This window comes from Curcuma longa, chromosome 2 (assembly GCF_044706935.1).
Source record: "Curcuma longa cultivar G26 ecotype Majalengka, Jawa Barat chromosome 2, ITB_CL_G26_1.1, whole genome shotgun sequence".
NCBI lineage: Eukaryota > Viridiplantae > Streptophyta > Magnoliopsida > Zingiberales > Zingiberaceae > Curcuma > Curcuma longa.
Window position 1 is genome coordinate 11454373 of NC_133862.1, and position 24574 is coordinate 11478946.

The window sequence follows — 24574 nt, forward strand, 5'->3', positions numbered from 1 at the left end:
GGATTATCATATGTTGGCTGCATTTTATCCTCGAAAAAAAATAGCAGCAGAGAAATCAAACTTGGAAGTGGTTTATTTAATTTTAGTTATATTGGACCATTGTTATCTCTTGGTGCTGTTTTGTTGTCATCCTTCTGCCTAAAAAGGGGAATTTAGGTGCATGACTTGATGGGTGCTTTGGATCTATCAATGCAATGCATGTAAGCTGGAAAGTGGCGACTTGCTGTAGGCCGTTGGCATCAGCAGCGGTAGAGAGTAGAGTCACTGTTGTCTAGATTAGGGGTGTAAACGAGCTAAGTCGCTTGCGAGTTATTTGGATCTTCAATGGAGCTCCTTGGACTTGTGAAATCCAAATCAACTTGTGTATGGTTATGCCAACAGCAAAAGCTCACTTCTCCAAAAACATTAGTACACTATGCATTTTCAAATTAAAGGTTGAATAATTGAAAGAAAAAAAAACAGGAAGCTGAAAAAACTTATTGAAAGCTGCTCACACCAAAGAACTATGTGGAAGAAGAAATAATTCACAAATCAATGATAATTTGATTGATAAATTGTACAAAGAAATTTTATCCTTATATGCCTTACCCTTACATCCACATTCAGATGCAAGTTATTTCTCACTCTGTGACACGAAAGTTGTTCTTGAAGATAAAGAATCGATACAGATCTTCTAGTCACATAATAAATAACACTTGAATGCATAACTATGGAATGATAACCAAACAAATTACTGAATAGTTAACTGCAACTCAGAATGAACCTTTTTCATCCTTCCCAAATTTGCTTTAGATTCACTCTCCCTAAATGCTTTCAACAGTTCAGAAACCTTTGATGCTAAACAAACTTGCTCCAGTGTACTTTGCAAATCTTGTTGTCTACTTGATTGCTTTGTTGAATTCGGTAGAATAAGTGGAAGAACAATTCTTGAATCCTCAGTGTGTTGTTCCTTTGGAACCTGTTCTGGTGTGCATCTCTCCCCATATTGGTCCACCATAGAATTACTGTCAATTTGTCTTCCTTCATCAAGATTATTATCCAAATGCTGATCACTTTTTGTAGAGTTTTCTTGGACTCCCTCAGTTGTGACTTGCTCTGAAGAGAGGTAGGTACCATGCAGTTTTTCACATTTCGTGCTCCTACAATGTTTTTCCTTTGACAAATCTAATTTATCATCATCAATGGACTGTAGAAGCATGATTCCAACAGTAGCCATTGTTGGTGTTGTCCAAATTCAGTTCAATCAAGTGCACATCACTATCTTCTGAGTCAGTTTCATCATTTTCTTCATCTAGATCTTTATTGTCCATAATTAACTTACCTAGGCTACTGCTTCTGCTTCGGTGCACCATTTGTCTTGGGCGATCATTTTCCATGTCACAAATAAGATTCCATGGCTCATTTTCTGTTTCTTTTGTTCTTTTAGTTACTAGAAATGCCTCAAGCTGGTACCTCAATTGGTCAACAGCTGCATTCTTCTCTTCATATTGATATTTGGCTTCAGATAGCTTCATCTGAACTCTTTCTTCACGCAATTCGTCTGCGAGCTGAAGCATTTGTCTCTCCTTGTCCAGCTCTTCTCGTGCCTTTACAGATTCCCGCTTCAGTTCTTCTACTTCAGCCTTGTCATCACTGATTTCTTTAATCATCTGACCACAGAATTGTTCAATCATTTCCCTTGTTTTCCTCTCACTTTCCAGCTTTTCACATGCTTTTACCAGTGAAGAATTAACTTTTTCTAGTTCAACTCTGAGCTTTTCATTCTGGTACTCAGCTCTTCTTCTTAATTTTCTTTCAGTCTCAAGCCCCTCAATTATAGGCTGAAAAGAAAGTCTTATTCCTTCTCGCTTCTTTTTCTTCCATGTTCCTTTTTCTTCCATGATCTGGTTCAAAAGTTGAAGAAATTTACTTTCCTCAGATTCTTTCTCTTGGACAAGCTGATCAACTGAGACAAGGGCCTGACTTAATTGGCAGTAAATGATTTTAGCAAGAGAGATTGCAGAATCTGGCTGCTTATGCAATCCACATAGACGGATGAATGTTTTCATGAGTTTTTTTGTAGTAACCAAATTACTACGCAATTCATACGAATGTTTCTTGCCTCGTACAGGTGAGCCTATTGAAGTGAGACCCTGGAGAGATGTTTCAGTCTGCAAAACATGAGAGATTGTCACTTACTAACATAAAAGGAAGAGGGAAATATGTTAACATTACTTTCAAACTTAACTTTGGAGGTGAATTCTCAGGCAAAAAAGGTAGTTCTGTCTGAGTAGTTAATATAAGAACTTAGAGAGAGAGAAGAGACGAACCACTTTGTCTAATTTCAGTATCATGAAGTCTGATGTTGCTCCTAAAAGTCCTGGCAACAGCAAGATCAAAAGTGTCTGATGGTATTTAATGTTGTTCAGTTTATGGTTGATTTAGATCTACTGAGCTACTATATTCTTTATGCATTTTGCCCTGTTTCAAGCTTCTGGTAACGATACGAGAGTTGTTAAATAGAATTGTTTAAAAGGAGAATTGCTTCACATGATAATTCTTGCAGGTAGTATGGTATGAAATGCTTGGTTTGACAGGGTTTCAAGTAGTGAAAGTGAATTTGAATTGATTAGCATAATAGCCCTTTCATTATAACAACATTCCCCTACACAATGATTCGACTAATCAAGAATTAGCACCCTCCATGATTTTCGACTCTTTTGAATAAGAGAATCCATAATGGAATCCTACTGCTCAGAATACATTCATAATTTTACAGACTCACAAATTTCACTTCGATGGAAGAACTACCACAATCTTCTTGTAAATTCTCAAAATCAGTTAAAATCGAATTTCACACAGTTCCCTTAAACTTCTTTGAGCACAGATAAAAAAGATGGTCACAACCATTTTTTCATGGTAAGAAAAGGGCATCCAGAAGATTTTCTTACCTCCATTAAATTGGGTTTATCAGGAGGTACACTACTGTTCTTCTTGCTTCCATATTTTTGACGAATTGGTCGTAACATTTGCCTATGGTTGCTCGATCTCGACTGGTTCAGTATCTACAAGATAACAAACAAATTGAAAAAATATGCTCAAAGATAGATAACTTCAACTACCTAGAAGAAGCAAACACAAAAGATGAAAAATAGAGAACTAACTTGTGATGCTGAGCAATTTTCCTGATTGCATATATGATGACGCAAAGAAACATCCGCTACACACCCTGAATTTGTGACTCTCCTGGTCCTTGGCAATGGCATTGATCTCATGCCCTGTAAATCCTTGAATTTTCCTGGTGGAGTGTTGCTCAGTGTCCAAAGAGCATTAGCCAGCTTCCTAGCTGATAGCGGAACTCGCGTTTGTTTGCCACCATTTGTGGAAAGCAGGTGCCTTGGTGATTTATGAGAGCCGCCAACGCATTGTGGTGATCTAGCATGGTCTCTCGACAAGGGAACTGGTGTCGTCGACCCTTTCTTCTTGGAGATCAACACTTTCTTCTTAGAACAGTGATTCTTCGAGAAAGAACTTGATGAACATGATGAAGTGACTGGCTCTTGCCCAGTGCAATATCCATCAAAAAACACGTTGCTACCTGAATTATGCCTCGGCATTCTGCAGCAAACCACGCTCCGAGATCCAGAAAAATCAAATATGCGAGAGCAAATGTTATTGCAGGAAAAAGAGACGAAGAGCACGAGAAAAGCGCCGGGAGGAATCAACAAAGGGAAAGCTTGCTACCGACAGTCGATGAAATGTTCGCCTAACTTTATGGGAAATCTCGGAAGAAGCTACACGGCCACCAAGATAACCCCACAGCAGAACGCAGACGTTTCGAATGATTAGACGCAGGAAAGCAAAAGAACGATGGCTAACAGTAAAGTTTCAGTGACGAAGATGAATGGCGACATTGAACTCCGACAGAGCGAAGAAGACAGCCTTCTTTCTTCCAGGAGTCGTATGGATTCGAACGATAAAGAAAAAGAATGATAAAGATGTCAAAGACAACGGCGCCAGGGACGAGGAGGAAACGAAACCACACTTTGGAGAAAGCGAGACGCTTCCGCTCCCTGAGACTGGAAGAGGCCGGCGAATGATTAAAGATCGCTCTTTTGATCGGAAAAACCTTCGATTCCAGTCAAAGAGGCACAACAACCAAATATTCCCACTTCCTCCCTCCGATTCCTTCCTTCCGCGAACGGAATGATGATGATGGCAGAAGGAGAGGTTGACGGTTCTTAAAGACGATTCCCAAACGAAAAAAAAAAAACAAAGACACACGAGTGGACGTCGACTCCGCTCCTCGAAACCCTCCCAATCCTACGATTCCGAATCAGAAAAAAAAAAAAAAAAACCAGAACAAAAATTCCCAGTTTTACTGAGCCCCAGGCTGTTCATCTTCTCTGTTATTTCTTAATCATTCATTCATTCATTATACGAGATCTGTCCAAAATGGAAACTTGATCACCTTCCAAAGTAAATGAGCAGGCAGCGAGCCCTCTGGCAATCATACTTTATCATCTCCCTAATCCAGAAGAAGACGACGACGGCGATTCCCCGTATGAAAATGACAAGTCGCCTCAAAAGAAAACAAACGCTCGATGTTGAAAAGGAGATGGCAGGATTAAGAAGATATTGGCAGACAAACTGAAGTATCAAGATATGATCCACAAAAGCATGCTGTTCAGATCCAACGCATCCCGTTCTCGGCGATCGGACACGCGCTAATCTAATAAAAATCCGACCTTGGATCACACGCTGACATGACTCAAACAAATCGCCGAATGGAGAAGTTAGGGCAAGCACTCGGCGTCATTTCTTGCTGCCGATAGGTAGGGATGCGGAGTCACCCCCTCCCCTCCCCTCCCGCCCCATGCTCCGCTTGCCCCACTCCGCGTGGTACCACTAATTGTTAGCTCATCACGGTCGAGGAAGACAACAAGCTCGGCCCCGCCGGATGCTCCTTCTCTCTACTTTATCTTATCGACGTCGTTGAGTGGCAGTGGCAGTGCCTAATAATGGCGGAGCTGTCGTAGTAGATGGGCGCACGGGATCGATCAAAAATGGCACTTGTTTCGGTCCCCCACAGTTGGCGATTGCAGGCAGCTGTATGCGAAGCGAGACGTACGACGAGAATGGGCGAGAATTGAAATCCTTTGATCGATCTCTTTTCTTTCTTTCTGGCAATGAATCGCGTAGCATGCGACGATGCATCTCCTCCACTGGACAATCATTGAATTGGGTCAACAAGTTACACAGTAAAAAAACACACAGAAAAAGTACGTACGAGGATTATAATTTATTAGATTTTTTTTAAAAAAAATAATTAATTTTATTAATTTTTATTCATAATTTTGAAAAGAGAAGGGAATGGAGAGAAGAAAAGTGACGGAACTTTATTACTAAGATTTAAACTTTAACTTATTTATCGAGAAATGATGTATCAACTTATTATTTGTTCAATCAAATCTATCAAAGAGCTAAAATTAAAGTCATCTCAAAGATCAAATCAATGAGATGGCAATTACTTGTGGAAGAATTAAGATGAATAAGAATATATATAAAGAATAAGCTCTAGGTATTATATATATTGTTCTCTCCTTATCCTGAATTTATTATGTTTTTTGTTTCTTTATCCGTGAAACATGCCACGCATCTTTCATAAAAAAAACACTTAGACCCACCAAACTAGTTTTTGTGGCCACAGAAAAGATGAAACTAGAGGATGCTGGTCCTAGCCAATATATAAATATAAATATAAATATAAATATATACATATAATTATCTTGTCCTCGCATTTAGTAGAGATATAATAAATTGTATTCACCATCCATTACATTACATCCAAAGAAAAGTTGATACATCAAAAAGGACCACAGATATACTTGTTAACAACAACATAGCTCTAGCACTTAATGAAAGCTGCTTCATCTAGTTTCTTTTTTTTCTCAAATATATATATAGATAGGGCCATACATCTAGATTATGCAGTCCTCATCGAAATAGCCCGTGAATGCATTGAATTTTCTGTCATCATTTTTGGGTTTCTAATTAACTTTTGAGTTGATTATTTTGGTGTTTGAATTTCTTTAAAGCATGTTTATTGGAGAAGTTGTACCTAACTTGTAATATTAATTCAAGGTGGTTGATAAGTGGTTTAATTTCTCATATTCATGAGCTGAAACGTCTAGACATGAAAAGCAATTAAGGCAGGATTTATGCTGTAATTTCTTCAGTTGGTTTGCTTAAAATTAAATCTCCTAATGGACTTGAATCTCACACTGCTCTGTTCTGAATGATTAATATTATTTAATTATTCATATTGTGTACCCTTTTTAGTATTTCCGTATAGCTTGAAGGATTTTAATGCTGTATTTTCACTAAACCAACACGTATAAAATGTAAAAAAAAAAAACAGTTTGTCAGAACAATTACATGTTTTTGGTTATGATTATTTTTCCAGTGAATGAACAGATATAAAACACTATAATTTAATTGAAGTACAAGCGTGCTTGTGTACCTGTGGAAGCCGTTGCGTACGACCAAAATCTACTGCAAAGATTCGCTCGATGGCGTTCAGTAGAATTGTTTTAAATCCAATCCAATTTTTTTTTTTTGCAAAAGAAAAAAAAAACACAATCACTCATTCCTCGTATCAACATCACACCCCACTTTAAGTTCTTTGTTTCTTTTTGTACAAATGAACTCGCACGTAAAAATTAATTTCAGAATGACATACTGCACGAATTACTAATTAATAAGAGAAAGCATGCAAAAGCTCAGAATAAAGGCGAATACTCTTCTTCTTCTTCTTCTTCTTCTTTTCTTTTTCAAAGCACGTGAAGAGTATGCATTAGACCAGTGGCGAAGAAAGCTTCTTATTTAATTAATAATTCTCATCTGGGTCTTACTCTGTCTTGGTCCGATCAAAATTAAAACTTCTCGATGTGCTGATTCATGGTCAAACACTGCATGCCTCCTACTTTTGAATCGAGATCATGCATGAATCGGTCCAAATCTGAATATTAACCGAATTATGCATGGTCAGAACTCAGAAAAATGACACATACATAAGCTTAATTTATCCCTAAACCGTAGATTAGCAACCAAGTCTGCAGTAATATCGGCTACACGATCCACTAATCCCGTGGTCAATATATACATGGAAGATGCACTGTTCATGTGGCTGCACTGTAAACACAGGCTCTGCCACTTTGAGCCAGTGATCGAGACGATTTGAAAAGCAACTTTGATGATGATGAGTCAAAGCCGGTTGACGAGGCAGTCTCCGGCACGTGGATTGAGACAGTGGAGCTTCCCACGACAACTCCCAGCCTTCCCCGGCGTCGCAGAGAGAGAGAGAGAGAGCAGCGATGCCTGGCTGCCTTCTAGAGATTCACGTCCAAACCCCAACGCAACGACGCAGGTAGAAAGAGATCGATCGAATTGAACAGCTCAGTCAAAGTGTCAGTCAAACAGCAACCAAACTGGAAACCGAAGGCGAGGAAATTAAAAAAGCAGACAGAGACTCGGAGCCAGAGACATGCGTAGACTAATCAAAGGTCTCGATCTTCCTCTCCCTCTTCCTCGCGCACGCCCAATTAAAAAACTTGGTGAACATGCCAAAAGGTATTACGTATTGACTATTCTGTCAGGGTTCAGCGGCCCCTTTGCTTCCCCTTTTTTATTTTTTGTTTGTTTGAACACTATGCTGGTCTCTCCCGTCCTCCGTGCTGAATTCTAATTTGTTATATATATATATATCTAAATACTCCCCTCATTCTCACTTCTTGTGCTTATCTTCTTTTATGATCTGACGAGTATTGGAGATAGCTGGCGGATTGGAATGAGAACAGTATGGGATTGAAGTCTCTTCGTGTGGCGATGATCCCTTGGTGTTTGCACTTGGTGGGCGCCTCCGCCAGGACCAGCCCCACCCCGGACGGCGCCGGTGTTCGCGTCGTCGCCTACGATGGCCAGGTGAAGGTCTACGACCGGCCAGTGACGGCGGCGGAGGTGATGAAGGACCACCCTTGCCACCTTGTGTGCCGCTCCGACGCTTTCTTTATCGGGCAAAAGGTGCCGCCTGTGGCTGCCGGCGTGCACTTGCAACCGGGGCAGTCCTACTTCCTCTTCCCCTCCCATTTCTTCCACTCCGTTCTCTCCTTCGTCACCCTCGCCGCCTCGCTCGTCGGCCCCGGCGGCAAGGGTGCCACGGCCGTGCGGCCGTTCGATATCCGGAAGACGGCGTCGGGCACTCTCCAGATCACGCTCTCCGACGGGTTCCTGAGAGAAAGGGAGCGGGACGGGGAGCAGAGCCGAAGCAAAGGAGTTGTGACGACGGATGCGTTGGAGAAGGAGTACAGGATGCTGGTGAGGTGCAAGGCTAGGCAGTGGTCGCCGAAGCTGGAAACGATAAGTGAATCGGAGAGGAGGTCGAGGATAGGAATCGAATCGTTCAAGAGGAGGAGGAAGAAGGAAAGCCATTGACCAGTGAGTCCATGAAGCTACCATGTTCGCTTCATGTGGTTGTAGCTAGGAAGAGAGAATTTTCTTGCTGTTTTCTTCAAATTTTTCTGCTTCTACCTTTCACTTTTTGATCTCCTTTACCTTTTTTTTCTACCTTTCAAAAATGTTTCCATGTAAATTGTAAAGAAGTATGCATGTCGACTGCAATATTAGGATGGAAAAAGTGTTCTAACGAAGGAGTAACACATCACAGATTGGTTGTTGGTTTATTGATTCAACGTTTGGTGAGAGAAAACGAATGCGCATATTTTCTTATCTTGTAAACGATAAAATTATTTGGAATTAATTATATCTTTCTTGGTCATTTTAACAAATCACGGCAGTTCTAGCTAGATGCTGACCAAATTGCCTTTTGGTTGTGTTTTTAATTACCTTTTTCATGTCTTGCTATTGGTTATCATCATTTATGTTTTTCACACAGTCCAGTCAAAGTAATTGATAATGCACTGGATCAAATCATAGTGTTTGTGATATCTAGTCAAACTACATGATGATAGTAATAACTTTGACCTTCAAAGTAGATGTTTGATGAAGAAAAATGATAATAATTAGATAGATTTAGTATTCACTTCTATGTGTTTTTTTAGTGATATAACTTTAATTTATCGCTAAATGAAACTTTTAAATTAGATGAATCTTATCTAATATCAAAATAGAGGTTAGAGGACCATATTACATTTGCGGAGTTTAAAAAATTTATGATGTTGAATCGTCAGTCAGAATCCATTTGCACTTATCAATTTATGTTGAAGATCAATAGAAACTTTTATGGGGCTGGATTAGTCACCTCTAGAACTAATCGAATTGTAAAAATTGAATGCTTGAATTATAAAAAATGAAAATAAAAGCTAGAGGAAGGTGACTAACCAATCGTTTTAACTTATACATATGGTAATAAGTAAAAAAAAAATACAAACAAGAATATTTATGTGATTAAGAAGCTCCTAACTCATACTGTACGGTTTATGATCCTTCAATGAGTCATTCATGGAATCTTGTCATTTTAACAAGTTAACCTTTTTGTTGTAATCGCGTAATTGCTCCATCAGTCGGCTCAATCTTTCATTAATTCATTGTTTCCTATAGAAGCTTGAAGATTATCAACCGTATCAACAAGTTAACTATTTTGTTGCAAACAAAATTATTTCTTGAGTCAACTCAAATTGACATTGATCGATTGCTCTTGTATCAGTCAAATTATCGATTGACGGACCTTACAAACAAAGGGTAATAGAAACATTCCATTTCCTTTTTATTTATCTTGAGTTGATTGACCAAATGACTCAAGCTTCCGTTGACTATGTCACTACTAAAGTCAATTCTAAAGTTTAGATCATGCCTAATCTATCCCACGGTAAACTCCTTTGTATAAATACTCTCACACTTTTCACAAACCTCAAAGCTTCTAGGTCTGCTTTAACCTTAGCTTGTCAAAACTCCTATTTGTCAAATATCAGATCAATCTTAACTATCATGACTTCCCCTTTTACACATTAGTTGCTGGAACTATTTCACTGTCCATTCGAATGGACAATACTGATGCAGGTTCCATACGTTCGGTGTAGTTTTTCAGTGCGTCACTACTTGTGGAGTAGGCAGTGAGATGCTTTCTTATTGACGTCGCTCCTAATTCCTGATTTGTGTCATCTCTCTTTAGCTTTACAGAGCCACTTACATGGTTGTCTGTTGATGATGACAGTGATTTATTTTGGCCTTTCTTTCTCACCTTTTCAATCTCTTATCTCTTAATCAAGGGAACACAGTCTGAGCTGATATTTCGTTCAATCTCCAGTTAGAACCCACTGATGTGTCTACAGTGCCACCACTCCATGAATAGTTTATCAATGGGAACAGAAGAACTATCCATCACTTAGAAAAGTTCTTTTAAATCTAGAATCAGAACACTTACACCAGTCATACAGGTCAGTCAATAAAAAGATGGAGACTAAAACAAGAAGACGAGTAAGCCAACTTGGAAATTTACTTTTATGTATGGTGTCATCCATTACCAGACCAACAGTTGACATAAGAACAGGCCTTACGACCACCTCCAAATTATTACACACTTGATGGGTACAGGGCACTTTGTTACAGCACGGTAAATTAACAATCCTTTGAATCCACTGCTAAATTGTACACCGAGCAAAAGAATACAACAAAAGGAAAGTTGTCGCCGAGTTATTGGTGACGAACGCTGTATATCCTCCAACCAATATCTTATTATCCTACATTCTCTCCGGTCGTCCATCGTAGTATCTTATTCAGATGAAAAGAGGTGTTGCTGCAAAACCAATACTGTACAACGTAGCTTTTGGGATATGTGTGATATTAACATTAATTCAAACTGTTGAATGAATGCATGCTTTTAGAAGTTTTCTTTGTGGAAGTCGAATTTGGTGCTGGTCCTTCGTGAGAAATCCGTGGCCAGCTGACGCAGCTCTTTCGTCAGCGCTGGGGCTCCGCAGTAGAACACTCCTGCAAATCAAATTTAGGATGAGTTTTTGTTGTCTTTTTTGAGGGAATTAATTGGTGCGAGGAAAGGGAATTGATTTGGTATACGGACCGATTCGTTGTTCGCGGTGGTTGAGGGCGATGCGCTTGAAGACGTTGCGCCAGTTGGGACGGGCGAAGTGGGACTTGACGCGGGTGCCGGACACGATGTCGACGCCGTGCTTGGCGTGGTTGAGCGACTGCAGCATGACGATGAGCGCCGACCGGGCGTCGCCTTCCTCGTACACGCTGGTGCAGAAGTTGTGCAGTTCGATGACGCTCTTCTTGTCCGTCTCCGCCACCTCGTTCATCACCCCCCGGAACCACTCGAACGACCCCTGCTCCCGCGTCACCCAATAGAAGTACGCCCGCCGAGTCTTGAACGATGACGACGACCACGACGAGCCCGACTGATCCGACCCCGACACCGTCCGCCCGTGCCTCCTGCTGCCGCTCCCTCCGACCTCCTCCGCCGCATTGTCCCCGCGGTCGGAGGAGGAGGATCCTTCGTCGTCGCTCTCGTCGGGCTCCAGCCGCTTCATGTTGTTGACGATGTCCTTGACGATGCTGATGAAGGGGGTGGCGCCGATGCCCAGCCCCACAAGCAGCACCACCTCATACTTCTTGTACTCTTGGGCTGGAGCTCCGTACGGCCCATCGATCAACACCTTGGGGAAGCTGCACAGCCAACAAAAGCCATTTTTACCTTGCCATGCCATGCTTATCAAAGTTCGTCAACAATATAATCCATACAATCCTCAACTAAATTACTTACACGAGGCTGTTGTTTTTGTCGTAGTCCGACCTCAGAAGACCACTCTGTCCACTTGCTGCTGGCTGACACACCTGGATAAGGATAACCATAGAAACAAATCATATATAGTAAAGCTAGGAAGTTTGAAGCTCTAACAATCAAAGGAGACACGATTCCTACCTCCGAGAAGACGACTTTAAGCTGCCGAGTCCAATCGCCCATCGTCCGTATGTGGACGCTGATATAATTATCCTGCGGGGCCGACGTGATGGAGAACGGGTGCCTGTTTTTTGGACGGACGGCAAGCGCTAGCTGTTAATCATGGAGAAAAATCTGGCAAACGTACGTAGCTTCGGCAATGCGTGCATAAAATAAATACCACTGGAAGGGAGAGACAGCAGCGCAGTTGACGAAGATGTATTGCCCGCTTCTGTACTTGAAGCCTTGGGGCTTGGACATTTGGATAGTCAAAACGTTGCCTGGGTACACAGCCACCTTCAAGATTTTGACCGCCCTCACGCTGGAACGGAAGGCTCGGATCAACCGCTCGCTGCCGTAGAGGATCACCGGAATCGCCAAGTACATCCATGTCTGCGAATGTGGTCATATGGTCAATTAGAAGGATGAACAACGCCGGCGCACTGGTTAATTTATAGTCTCGCGTACCGTCTTCTTGTACCATTCCCTGGTGAGGTAGAGGAAGGTTCCGTGGACGATGAGGAGGACGTAGACGACGACGAAGAGGTGGTGGGAGTACCAAAAGGCGTTGAAGCCGGTGAGGCGCTTGAAGGGGTTGGGCAGGCGGAGACGGTTGCGGCGGAACCAAGGGGTCGCGAGCGTGAAGGCGAGGGTCATGAGGACGACCATGATAATCCCGGTCCAGCCCTCCGTGCCCTTCACGAACCACCAGTAGTCGCCTGGCCGCGAGTTGCCGAAGAAGCGCTTCATGGGTTGGTACTCCTGGTCCGTCTCGTGGAGCACTCGCGGGAAGTCGCACGTCAAGTGCGAGACGGCGTGGAGGCAGACTCCGACGGCGACGCCCACCGAGATGACCTTATGGAAGTTGAGGTTGTCGTCGAAGGGAAGCGCCTTGCCGAGGCGAGTGTGGGTGCGGAGCCAGGTGATGGTGTTGCGGCAGACGGGGAGGAGGATGAGGGCCATGTTGAACTTGAGAGTCTCGGCGGCGCCCTTGGCCACGCAGACGCAGTAGCCCATGACGTGGTACACTGCCCGATGCCGGTACTGGACGAACTTCCAGCAGAAGAGACCGGCGCAGACGCAGAGCCACAGCACTACCACCCACACCCGCTTCCAGTGATCCTCCAGGAAGTAACGCACTTCATGATACCACCGCACCAGGGGATTCGGCTCCCTTGTCGGCCTCAGCTTCTGGCTCAGCATCTGGCTCAGGTTTCGACTGTTTGTGGTGCCGATCTGCGACGAGTAACTCGGTGCCTGGAGAAGCAGCATCTCCAGGTTGTATATCTGCAATCATCATCACCATCAATAACTCCGGCCACACTGCAACTAATCACAAGGGATTAAAGAACAGGTCCTACGCCTTACATCGATGTATCCCAGATTGTCCGGGTCCAATTCCTCCATGATCAGCGCAGCGTACTCCTCCGCTTGCTCGTGAATCTTGGAGAGATTGTTGGCTGAAGCGCTCAGCGTGATAATCTGTATGCAAATTATGTGTTTGCTCAAACAACAGTGCCAAAATTAACTGATGATTGATAACGCAATGCTAGAATACTCAGAACAGAGTCTTGAGCTAGGTTACCTCTTTCACTTCCTCTTCTGTGATTCTCCCATCTGCGTTCTTGTCAACCCTGTGCATTGGACGAAGGAATTAGGATCTCGCATAAATTCGGCCAATTTATTCTATTTTTATGCATGGTCGGGAAAGATGGAAAACAGGGGATTCACTCTTGAATTACATGTCGAAGAAGGTCTGAAGCCTGGAATCGAAACTCGGGTCGGAAATCTGATCCCAAAACTCTTTCAACTCGTATTTTGTTATCTTGTCTCCATTAATGCGTCTCCTCCTCGTCAATGCATCAAACAGCTCTCCTGCGAACTCCTTGGAATCCTTCATTCCTGTTAATGGAAAATTTCAAACCTCACAGGCAGTGTTTCTTTCCAGAGGAGAAGGGAGAAATCGATAGAGAACGGACCGATGCACTGGCCGAAGCGAGAGCGGTGAATCATGCCGTCAACAGAGAGCTCTTCGACGCGCTTTTCGACGACTGCCCACCCGGCGGCACCGTCGGCCTTGCTGATGAACTTGAGGCCTCTGAGGGCGTGGGCGGCGGCTGTCTTGGTCCGGTCAAACTTCCCCGGCCCCTGCCGCCGCGTGAACGACGCCAGCCGCCGGAGCTCCTGCGACACCTGCTTGAACTTGGACGACGCCGTGCGCATCATCGACTTTCCGAGCCCGGCGCGTCTCTCCAGCTCCCTAGCCAGCGCGGCCACGTCCGGGTCCACCTCCGCGTCCCCTCCGCCGGCCGCCGCCGCCTTCAGGCTGTGGAATGCTACCTCGTCGTCGCGCACGTCCAGGGTGATCTCCACATACGTCTCGTCATCATCGTCCTCGATATCGCTCTTCCCCTTCAAGGAGGCGGAGGACGGCGAGGCCGGGTAGCTGAACCGGGGGCTCTTCTTACTGCCACCCCGCTGGTTGATCGGGCTGATCAGGGGGCCACTCAGAGGGCCGCTGAAGGGAATTCCTGGGCTCTCCACCTCGATCGCATCCACGGGGCTCTCGCCGCCCCTTCCGTCCAGGCTCGACGCCGTACTCCTCATCTCCACGATCCAAAAAAGACTTCACCAGCAACGTAACGACTCCATCAACCTCAAAATCTCTGGAAGAAACGTAACGATGAAACAGGAGAGAATTGGACGAGCAAATCCAAGGGAGTGGCTGCCACTACCACTTTCACTTTATCCTGCACATATCATTTCTGCGGGAGCAAGCAGTAATGCACAAACAATCTGTGGATTGGATTGTTACAACGAGACTGAAAAGTCCACCGTGAGCTGTATTTGACTGACTGGAAGCTAGTATTTGTTTGATCTTGATTGAGTAGGTGAGGCGATGGGAACTTCAAATTCATCAAATATGAAGCAGAAGAGAGTTCAGACCAGATATTGCAAAATATTTACTCACTAAAATATCTTCACATTCCATTCGATGGCAAGCGGAGCGGGCGTATGGGGGGAGTCTTCATACATTTTGTTTTTTTTTTGCAAGTGGTTGGTTGGCTCAAGCTTGGGTGCTAAGCCCAAAATAATAATAAAAAATGCTTAAATTTTTATCTATAAATATTTTTTTTCCATCTTGCTTCTCACCAATTGTTACACTAATCTTTTCTTTTCTTATAGACTTATTTATTTCATCTAAACTATGAGCATTTTGAGCATTGTTGGTTAGCAAAAATATATGAGCATTTTGAAATGAAATGGCTTTTCTTAAAAAGAACTATATTTTTTTGGCTCAATTTTTTTTTATAGTTCAGGTATCCACGTCTTATTGCTCGACTAATTTTGGGGGTGTCGTGACTTTCCTCCCGATTCATCGAGTAAATCTAAAATACGAGTAGTTTGATGCCCCAACTGTCTCAATTTTTGACTATGATGGTGATTTCCTTGTCGGTTTTGAGATTCATACCCTGAGTGTGTGGATGTATCTATTGGGTTCTTATCGTTGCGCCTTGCTTGGTGGTTACTACTTAAGCCCCATCCTCATCAATAACAAATTTATGAAATCACTAATATGCTTAGCTTGTTCACATGCTTACCTCTAGGTCACACAACATATAACTATTGAATCCGTTGATTTACATATGAATATTAAAAATAATCTTCTAAAACTTATTGATTTCACAAAATACCAAAAGATAGACAACCAAATTTGACGTTTGAGAAGAAACGACGTGGTCACAAATTCTTATTGATAAAAAACTATCCCCAAAAATAACTAAATAAATAGTTTAAATAGACTCAAACTTTAATCCTGACGAAAATACTCCTAAATCCTAACTCGACAAAAATAATAAAAGTGATTAAATTTTTTCAAAAAAGAAGATTTGATATTTTTTTATTATTTTTGTCAAGTTAGAATTTAAGAATATTTTCATCTTTCCCATGATTAGAATTTTAGTCTATTTAAACTATTTATTTAATTATTTTTGGAGATATTTTTTATTCATAAGAATTTACGACTATGTCATTTTTTCCAAATGTTGAATTTGATTGTCTATCTCTCAATATTTTTCGAATTAACAAGTTGTAGAAAATTATTTTTAATATTCATGCGTAAATCAACGAATTCAATAGTTATCCACTGCGTCACTAGATTAGGCCAATTCACCTAAATCACTTGACCAGCTATGCCTAGACCAACTAGCTTTCCCATTTGATCAACTCCCCAAGTTATCACACCTTCCCAAATTGCTAGCCTACCTAGATCAATCAATCAAAAAAACATGAAAATGAAATATTTTCCCTAAGCAAACAGATGGAGCCTAGCCTAATTATCTGCACAAAATTGTTCATTTCTTATGCTCATTTGCTTGTTTATTTTACATGTATATACATATCCACATGTATAACCCCTAAACCCTATCTAACTATCTACATAATTGCTCAACTTCAAAAGCATCTTCCTCGAGAACTTTAAGCCTGCAAATTGATTTATAACTCACACCAACCAACAAACTTAATTAAAGATCACCTGGCGACGTCTTTTTCAATCTATGATTTTTCATTTTAACAACTGATACACCTTTTGCATAAAAGAAAGGAGTTGTATACAATTAACGTGTAGAAAATCTTGACAATCATTGATTGAAAAAATTAATAATATAATTGTGTGATTTGGTGAAATGTCCAAAATAAAAAAGGAGAGACATTATTGACAATTTTCGCTATTCAGAGAGAAATTTATAAAAGCACGACATGATTGCTACTTGACATAAAGAGATAAACATGCATATTTAATAATTTGGTAGCTATTTAGGAGAAGCAATATCAGTACTTACTGTCAAGATCAGGTGGTTGGCCCTTCTTCTTCCATCGATCTTCTTTTACGCCTTCAATTTAGCATCTTGATCTTCTTCGTACAGATGGCACAAGTAGAAGAAGGGAACACCAAAACAAAAGCTAAAAACAGATGGAAAAAAATATTGAAGTTCTAAATGTTAGTGGAAACTCAGATATGACTGATAGATGATCTCTTTTCTTTTCAATTGAGTAAAACCAAATTATTAAAGAAAAGGATAGTTGTAAATTAATTATGCCAATAGAATTAGATAATATCATTTGTTCATATGGTTTCCCATATAAGAGGAATCCTATCCTAATGTCGATCTCAAAAAGTAAAATAAAAAATAGATGCCATATCCAAAATAATTGACTCGTCAGCGACGATGTGACACTCAGGAAGGACGACTATGTATCTCACACACAGGCAGGGCTGGCCTGATGATGTCTTTCATGAGGAACCTTGCCTATGAATTTGCCATGGAATTAAGGCATTTCTCTTACTATCATGCAAACGCATTTGCTCCACAAGGACTAAAGGTGCCTCCAAACTAAAGATGGTCCCCATTGAAGGTGCCTTCCTCTTACATTCCAAGATTTCTAGTGATAGCAATTTCCTCCCTACCAAGGGAAGCTCAGATTGAAGTGATCATGACTAGTCACAGAGAGTGCTATTTCGCTATTGCGTAGACCGACCGTGCTCACAATGGATGACTTGGTGATGAGGAACAATTATTTCATACTCCACTTTCATTTAAACAATATACCTTCTTATTCTATTTAATAAACTTAAGTAGTGAGTGAGTGAGTGAGTTTGTCAAATTGGGACCATTAGTTGGATAGACAAGTTAGACGAACTAGTCGAGCTGAATGAACGAAAGTAAAACAAGTCGATTGAACAAAGCAGAATTAAAAATCAGTATTATGAGCAAAAACTTTACCTAAGGATCTTGGGAAGACTTCACCTAGCTAATTGTCTGATCTTGTAGTAGACTTACGTCATCCCATGAACTAGTGGGAGACATTGTTCTTCGTCAAAAAGCTTGACTTATTGTTTTTTTTTCTTGTGCATTAAATCCTTCTTATTGTGGTCGAGGAATAAATAATAATCGTAAAATAATAAGCTACAATCAATTCACAAGCATAAATACAGTAGTACTGTTGTAGAGCCCTAGAACCACATTATTATTAAAATTATTTAGAATTGGCAACTGCCACTTGTGTGTAATTAGACATGATAACTACAAATATGGTGTTGTTAATTACTTGATAATGAAAAGTAATTCGAAGTAATCAAGAGGAGAAAGCAACTGTTCTAGAGTTTGTCAATGGTTGGTGAAATCACTCCATCAAAGGAATAAACATGGAAGAAGCTAATTGCATGTTTATATGCTGCTGACCAAGAAACTTTGACACTATGATATTTCTTTCATCAGCATTGATAGACTCGAATTAATAGTGACGGTGAATTACTTCTTAGCACTACACTATATAGACAACTAGTTAAATCTGCTATTTATTTTATGTTGTCACTCAACTGAAGATCTTCTATGCTATTTGGATTATCAGCAGTCTTAAATATTCATAAAATGCATCATTTTTTATATACCTAAATCAAACCTTGAAGAAAGGAGGTAGCGGGGCAATAAGCAATAGTACGAGTGTTTCCAGGGAATATCCCAAAAGAGTTCATATATAAGAAAATTGAATAAAATCACAAGGGTAAAAATAAAAACTCCAAAACTGGTCTACTTTAGTCGAATTAAATTTAGGATGTTCATGAACCACTGGCGACTCAGCTAAGCAGAATAAAGAGTATGGAGAACAAATGCTATACAGTTTTTATGATTCATCCTAGGCAAACTTGATATACTATAAGATTGTTGGATTGAAGAAAAACAAAAGAAAATTCTGTTATTTGCTCATGATTCTGATCTAAACAGAGCTTTATCAATATAAGGAGAGATCTTAGTTATACTAAACGTGTTTCAAGCTTTCAGTAAAGCAAAGGCGAAGTATTCAAAAGGTTTCAATTAAGAAAATATACATGTAATTACCTTGATGAATGGCATGCAGATAAGCATGAAAAACATGCATAGACAAATAACCTTCACGCAGTTTTCCATTCTGATAAATTTGGTAGCTAGTCTAGAAAGGAATTTCCTCAATTCCAATCTTCTTAACAAGTAGTCTGTCATTAAAAATGTTTGAAAAATGCCTAAGGGATGGATAATGTGTTATTAAACAGGTATAAGCTCCTTCTCCATACGGAACAAGTTGAATTTTGTAAAAGCATCTCATAGTTAGACTTTATATTGGTAGTATAAGAAATGAGTGTTCACTCCTAAGAAGAAATGCAACAAAACTCAGACAAAAGGTCGACCTACATGGTGAGACTGGAAAATGCATAAAAAGAACACTGAAAAAAAAGACTGCATATTCATAGAGACGATGATATTGATCACAGAATATCAGAACGCCCACTAATTGAATCATGCATCACAATCATTTTAACAAACAACCATAAGAATTTATTATCTACAGAATTTCCAGCATTCTATCTAAATAAAAGTCACTTGACTTGTGTGTTAGTCGTCTTGGATATAGTGTTCCAACATCAGCACAAGCAATGAATCAAACAAAATTAAGATGATTGACTGAGTAATAAAGACAGACATAAAGATAACAAACATTTTACCTTTCTATTTGCTCTCATAATCATCATGCCAACTATTTAGAGACACTATATGAATCTTACAATATTCCAGTTAATTAAATCGTGTTTCCTTACGCCACCCATAATACCCCTTGGTTTAACCTACTTATAATATTAATACAAATTTCATAATATAGTTACAGAATACGAATACAAGTTCATTTGATCAAGCAAAGAGAAAAATATATTACTTATAGAATTTACATATTGTCAAGCTATTCAATGGTAATTGAGATTTTATAATTTTATTTTTATTAAGAAAACTAATTAAATAAATTTTAAAAAATATCTTACATTTATATCTTGTTTTTAATTAATATCTATTAAATACTAAAATTTCAAATATTAAATATATTTTATGATATAATATAAAATATATTCATATCATTATAATATGTAAAAGATGCTCTCATCTGGATTGGAAAAGTAGCTTTTGAAATGTGCTACTAAATGGAAAAGCAAATTAAAGTTGAATTTACCAAACACTATTTGCTCTACAAAGTGCTTTGGCCTTGCATAGCAGAACCAAGCTTATTTGTCCTTAATCACTCGAGTGTAATTGAGTCAATGCATTTAAGCATACCACATACCCTCAGTATGTTTTTTTTACCATCTATTGGAACTATAACTAATTGTTGTTGGTTATAATATTTGTAATTTTATTCTTTCTGTTGACACCACATATCCACCTTAACTCTGCTTTTTTTTTTTTTTTCCATTTGTTGCTTCCAAACAATCTAACCCTCATGGTTGAACACTACAATAAAGTAACTAATGTTATATGACACAAGCTGAAAAATACAAGAGTTACTTATACAAATGGTCTATAACCTGTCATTGTTGTTTTGAATTAGCACTAAGCTCATATTCATCATCAATTAGGTTACCCAACTTACAAATTTGTGCATGTCTATTATTTGACTGCTAAGCATCCACATCACACCTTACTCTGTTGGTTTCTGTTAAGAAAACTAAGCTTGCTATCTGATAAAACCGTGTGAACCTAGTGATCCAATTGAATTGAAAAAAAAACCATAAAGAAGAGTAAATGTAAGGTGGTGTTCTATCTGAATTTAAAAAATATCTTGAAGAAAAGAAACCTGGTTGTCTAATATCATGCAAAATGTTTATAGGATCTAATAACCATACAGTAGCAGTTAGTTAACAAAGCAAAGCATTTTTAGTTTTTGCCTCCTAGTCTAACCTCAGTAGTTGCAGTGGTTAAAATTATGTTTACCCTGAACTATCTTTGCCCATTATGACAACCATGAGTTTGTGATGATACAGAGAACACCTAATTCAACTACTTGTCCCAGTTATGTCCATCGTGCCTTAATGGCCCAATTCATAAAATTCAGTATAGATAAAGGCATTTCTGTGGAATGATCTCACAATTGGTTAGTGATATCTTGTTACTGACAGATACAATCTATGGCAAAGAAATTTGAGGTCGAAGGCGTATACAGCATCATACATTTCGAAGTTAATCAAGAAATAATCTAATCATCCAAATCCAAAATGGCAAATTGAACATGTAACAAACATAAGGATAGGAATTACGCAGCAGCACCCTGCTCTTCGAGCTTCCTGACATAAGCCTTGAGGACGAGGACGACATCTCTGGCGGGGGCTTGAAGCGTGCTAACAAGCGAGATCGAGGGACTCTTGATTGCCCCCAGGATCTTGCCGTAGATCTCCGCACGGCTAGGCATAGTCTCGAGGGACTTGAACTCGTGGGGCGCATAGAACTTGCCCTCAAAAACGGCGCCGGTGAAGTCGTTCTCCTCGAGCTTGCGCTCGCGTTGGAAGGTGCGGTAGGGTTTGAGGGCTTCGGGTATCTCTTCGGAGTGGACGAAGAGCCACGCGTTCATGCCCTGGAGGCAGGGAGCAATGGAGGCCCAGGAAGTGCCCTCGACGGCCTTGCTGACGAGGGTGTTCTTGGCGACAAGGAGGCGGGACGTGGGGGGAAGAGCGGCACGGAGGTCCTGCAGCTCCTTGACGGTGAGACCCTTGTAGCGGATGCCAGCGATGAGGTGGCAGCCTTCGAGCTCCTTCTTCACGACCTCCACTGTCTGTTCCTTCTTAGCGCGGCTGATGGCGGCGCGGATGGTGGTGGAGGAGGAGGGGTTTCGACGGCGTGGCCGGAAAGAGAGGGAAAAGGGGTTGGACAGAGGTACGAGGGCAAGGGATTGTGCTTGAGTGCGAAGAGGCGGCGGCGTGGAGGTGGAAGAGCAACAGAGAGAGGCCTCCATGGAGAGAGACTCGGGAGACCTCGGAGGAGGAAGCGAAAGGCTTTCGAGTCGAGATAGCGTTGCCTTATCTTCACTTGCGGTCGGAGGCGGAGCTCGCTAACGAATGCAGATCCGCTGTCTGGACCTAGTCGTGGTGCAGGCTAATTGTCTGCAGGACATCGGTGGGACCAACTCAATTGCACAGTGCCAGGCTTTAATTATTTATTGGTGAAACGGAGAACACAGCTGATTCGCATTGAGAAATAAACGGCCCAGGATTTCCCCCCTACCTCATCAATCTTCGCTTCATTCGGAGGCTGCTTTGAACTCTATCGGCGATGGCGTAGCGTAGCTGGTCTCCTCTTCCTCTGAAAGCTCCGGTTGCTTCCGCTACTTTTTCTCTCCCCTATTATCGACTCCACTGAGCACATTGATCTAGCAATCGGGTTGGTGAGATGGATGTCGGCTTGGGGAGACTCGCAGCGCGGATTCCTCTCCGACCTCGTTGCTCCAAGAATGATCCTCGATCGCCGGATAACGGCAAGAGCGATAAAGGTCGATTCTGTCATCTCATGCTAACTTTTTCCTTATTCTTGTTCCTTTGATGCATGTGTTTAGATATATGAACTACGTAACATGGAAAAGAGAGCTTTAAGACTAAGTAAGAGAAAGAAGAAAAAGAACTATATTCTTTCTAATAGGGAAGCAAATACCACTAGAGATTCCACCTTCACCTCTATCAAAAGAAGATCAACCTTATTGCCCACCCATTCAATTACATCATTTTTTGTAGAACTTTTGGAGTTAGGATTAAGAATTATATATCCTACCTATCTTTGTAATCAAGATGATCAGTATTTACAGTGTGTCTCGGTTAACACTCTAATTCATAGCAGCGCCTGATGATCTACAGAGCAGGTTGTTACGACTGCAAGAAGCCTTAGATTCTTTATGTACTACCTTCGAGTGTGTTTTGCAGAGTTGTTACAACATTTCTCTCCATAACACATTTTAAGGTCGAGGAGGATTTCCCAATAAGGTGTAACTTTGTTGCACACTTTTGTGGGAAGTTTGAGCGATGTAGTCTTGTTTGAATTTGGTGGTTCAGTTCCTTTTTGGTCACTCTCAAAGATGATCTTAAGAATTTTTATCCAAATTTATACCGTGTTTAGGTATTGTGCCATGCATAACTGTGCGAATGTTGAGATTGTTTATTTAGTGGTTACAGCCTACTGTTTAAACAAATGCACTCTCAGTTGTCACTTAGTTGATTTGCCTTTGCATTCTGGATATAATTCTAAATCATTTCCCAGATTCCCAAGCAATATTAGGTAGAATCGAAGGATGATGATTCAAATGTGTACAGTTATCCAAATTTAAATGGGATGGCACAATAGGAAAGTTATTTAGTGAACTATACAATGCTTTAAGTAATAATCAGTGTTTATGTTGCAAAGTTCAAAAACCACAGGAAATAGATGGAAAACATTTGTTGTTACATCTGTTTTGTTCTTGTATCTTGATTTAGTTCAAGTGATGATACTCTGTGACATACTTTGACGAGTTTTGATTTGTTGCAAATCAATGAATCAATAGCACCTGTGAATGTTTCTTCTTTTATTTTGTAAGCAGGTGATAAGCTGTCTAGAGATTGGGACAAGGCATGGTCAAGCTTTAGGAAGCAGGGAAAGAAAAGCATGTTCTCAGAACTCAACCCCAACAAGTACGTGAGCTGGAACCCCAGGCGATCTGATTATCCATTGTCAGAAGAAGTAGATCCCATAAAAAGAACTGAAAGGTCTAACCTCATGCTATGGACTAGTCCAAAGTTCACTCTGGGAGGAGCTATCATACTGGTCTCGATGCTCCTCATCTACACACTTTTAGCCCCACTTAAGTGATCTTTGTTGCCCTTATTGCAAAGCTTCGAGAGATGTATCTTCATGATATCCACAAGTATTATGCATTGCAGAAGCAGCATGATAGATTGGCAAGTAGAAAATGTACTGAAGCATATAATTGGTTTCTTCTTATCAACATTTGCTCATGAACATTTACTATATAACTGCTACTAATTCGAAATTTGTGAATTTTAAAATAATGATTGTAATAAAACTTATATTATACTTTTATATGTCGGAGAACAACACCATGAACGGAAATTTGTGAATTTAAGTCAAATTTAATTAAATTATAAAAAAATAAATTAAGTCAAACTTAAATAGCTACGTACATTTTAAATTCAGATTTAGCTTGATTTAATTAGCTTGAATCCTACAGAGCTTGCTTGGGCTTGACTTATTTCGTTTACACCTCTAATCTAGAGGGACAATCGTCAATCTTGCAATAAAAAAGATGAGTAGTTTGTTGTACTTGGTCTTTTTACGCTTTGTTTAAAAGGAGATGAGAAAAGGGAAGGAACAGAGAAATAAAGGAAAGGAGAATTATAATGGGATGAAATGAGTTAAAGAGGAGAAAGAAAGAGAAGAATAAACTTTATTCTTGTATGTTCATGAATCAATCCAATTTCTTATATTGTGATTTGGAATGTAAGAAAGAGAAAAGAGAAAAGAGAATTTAAAAATATTTTATTTTAATTTTATTTTTATTTTAAAATATTAATTTTTAAATTAATTTATCTATAAAGTATTTCATCTTTGCATTGTCGCTTCTCACATAACATGTGCCATCACTATTTAAATTTCAATCACTCATACTCTATAACATCAATGTTGATCTTTGTCGTATATCTTTTAGAGGTTAGAATATCTGATGATAAAAATAGATAATTTTAATTTTCTTTTTCTTCTTATTCTCTTCCAACAAGGA

At 40.3% G+C, this 24574-nt stretch overlaps 4 protein-coding genes and 1 pseudogene across 4 annotated transcripts; 2 read left to right on the forward strand and 3 right to left on the reverse strand.

The window, feature by feature from the left end:
• Window positions 1-585: 585 nt before the first annotated feature.
• On the reverse strand, window positions 586-4717 carry LOC141822168 (uncharacterized; annotated as a pseudogene).
• A 3072-nt stretch (window positions 4718-7789) lies between these two features.
• Window positions 7790-8617, forward strand: LOC141822460 (uncharacterized). Its single transcript, XM_074709908.1, has one exon. It carries the CDS (start codon window positions 7840-7842, stop codon window positions 8470-8472), a length of 633 nt encoding a protein of 210 aa, XP_074566009.1. The 5' UTR covers window positions 7790-7839; the 3' UTR covers window positions 8473-8617.
• A 1857-nt stretch (window positions 8618-10474) lies between these two features.
• Window positions 10475-14773, reverse strand: LOC141817576 (respiratory burst oxidase homolog protein C-like). Its single transcript, XM_074705217.1, has 10 exons — window positions 13933-14773; window positions 13696-13855; window positions 13539-13587; window positions 13322-13435; window positions 12422-13240; window positions 12135-12346; window positions 11936-12038; window positions 11777-11847; window positions 11075-11679; window positions 10475-10986 (listed from the first exon to the last, which is right to left on the reverse strand). Exons 1-10 carry the CDS (start codon window positions 14558-14560, stop codon window positions 10877-10879), a joined length of 2871 nt encoding a protein of 956 aa, XP_074561318.1. The 5' UTR covers window positions 14561-14773; the 3' UTR covers window positions 10475-10876.
• Window positions 14774-20944: 6171 nt separating this feature from the next.
• Window positions 20945-21825, reverse strand: LOC141817603 (large ribosomal subunit protein uL10c). The gene has a single exon (XM_074705239.1). The coding sequence runs from the start codon at window positions 21764-21766 to the stop codon at window positions 21071-21073; it is 696 nt and encodes a 231-aa protein (XP_074561340.1). The 5' UTR covers window positions 21767-21825; the 3' UTR covers window positions 20945-21070.
• A 217-nt stretch (window positions 21826-22042) lies between these two features.
• Window positions 22043-23782, forward strand: LOC141817612 (uncharacterized). The gene is made up of 2 exons (XM_074705250.1): window positions 22043-22300; window positions 23378-23782. Exons 1-2 carry the CDS (start codon window positions 22201-22203, stop codon window positions 23644-23646), a joined length of 369 nt encoding a protein of 122 aa, XP_074561351.1. The 5' UTR covers window positions 22043-22200; the 3' UTR covers window positions 23647-23782.
• The last annotated feature ends 792 nt before the right edge of the window (window positions 23783-24574 follow it).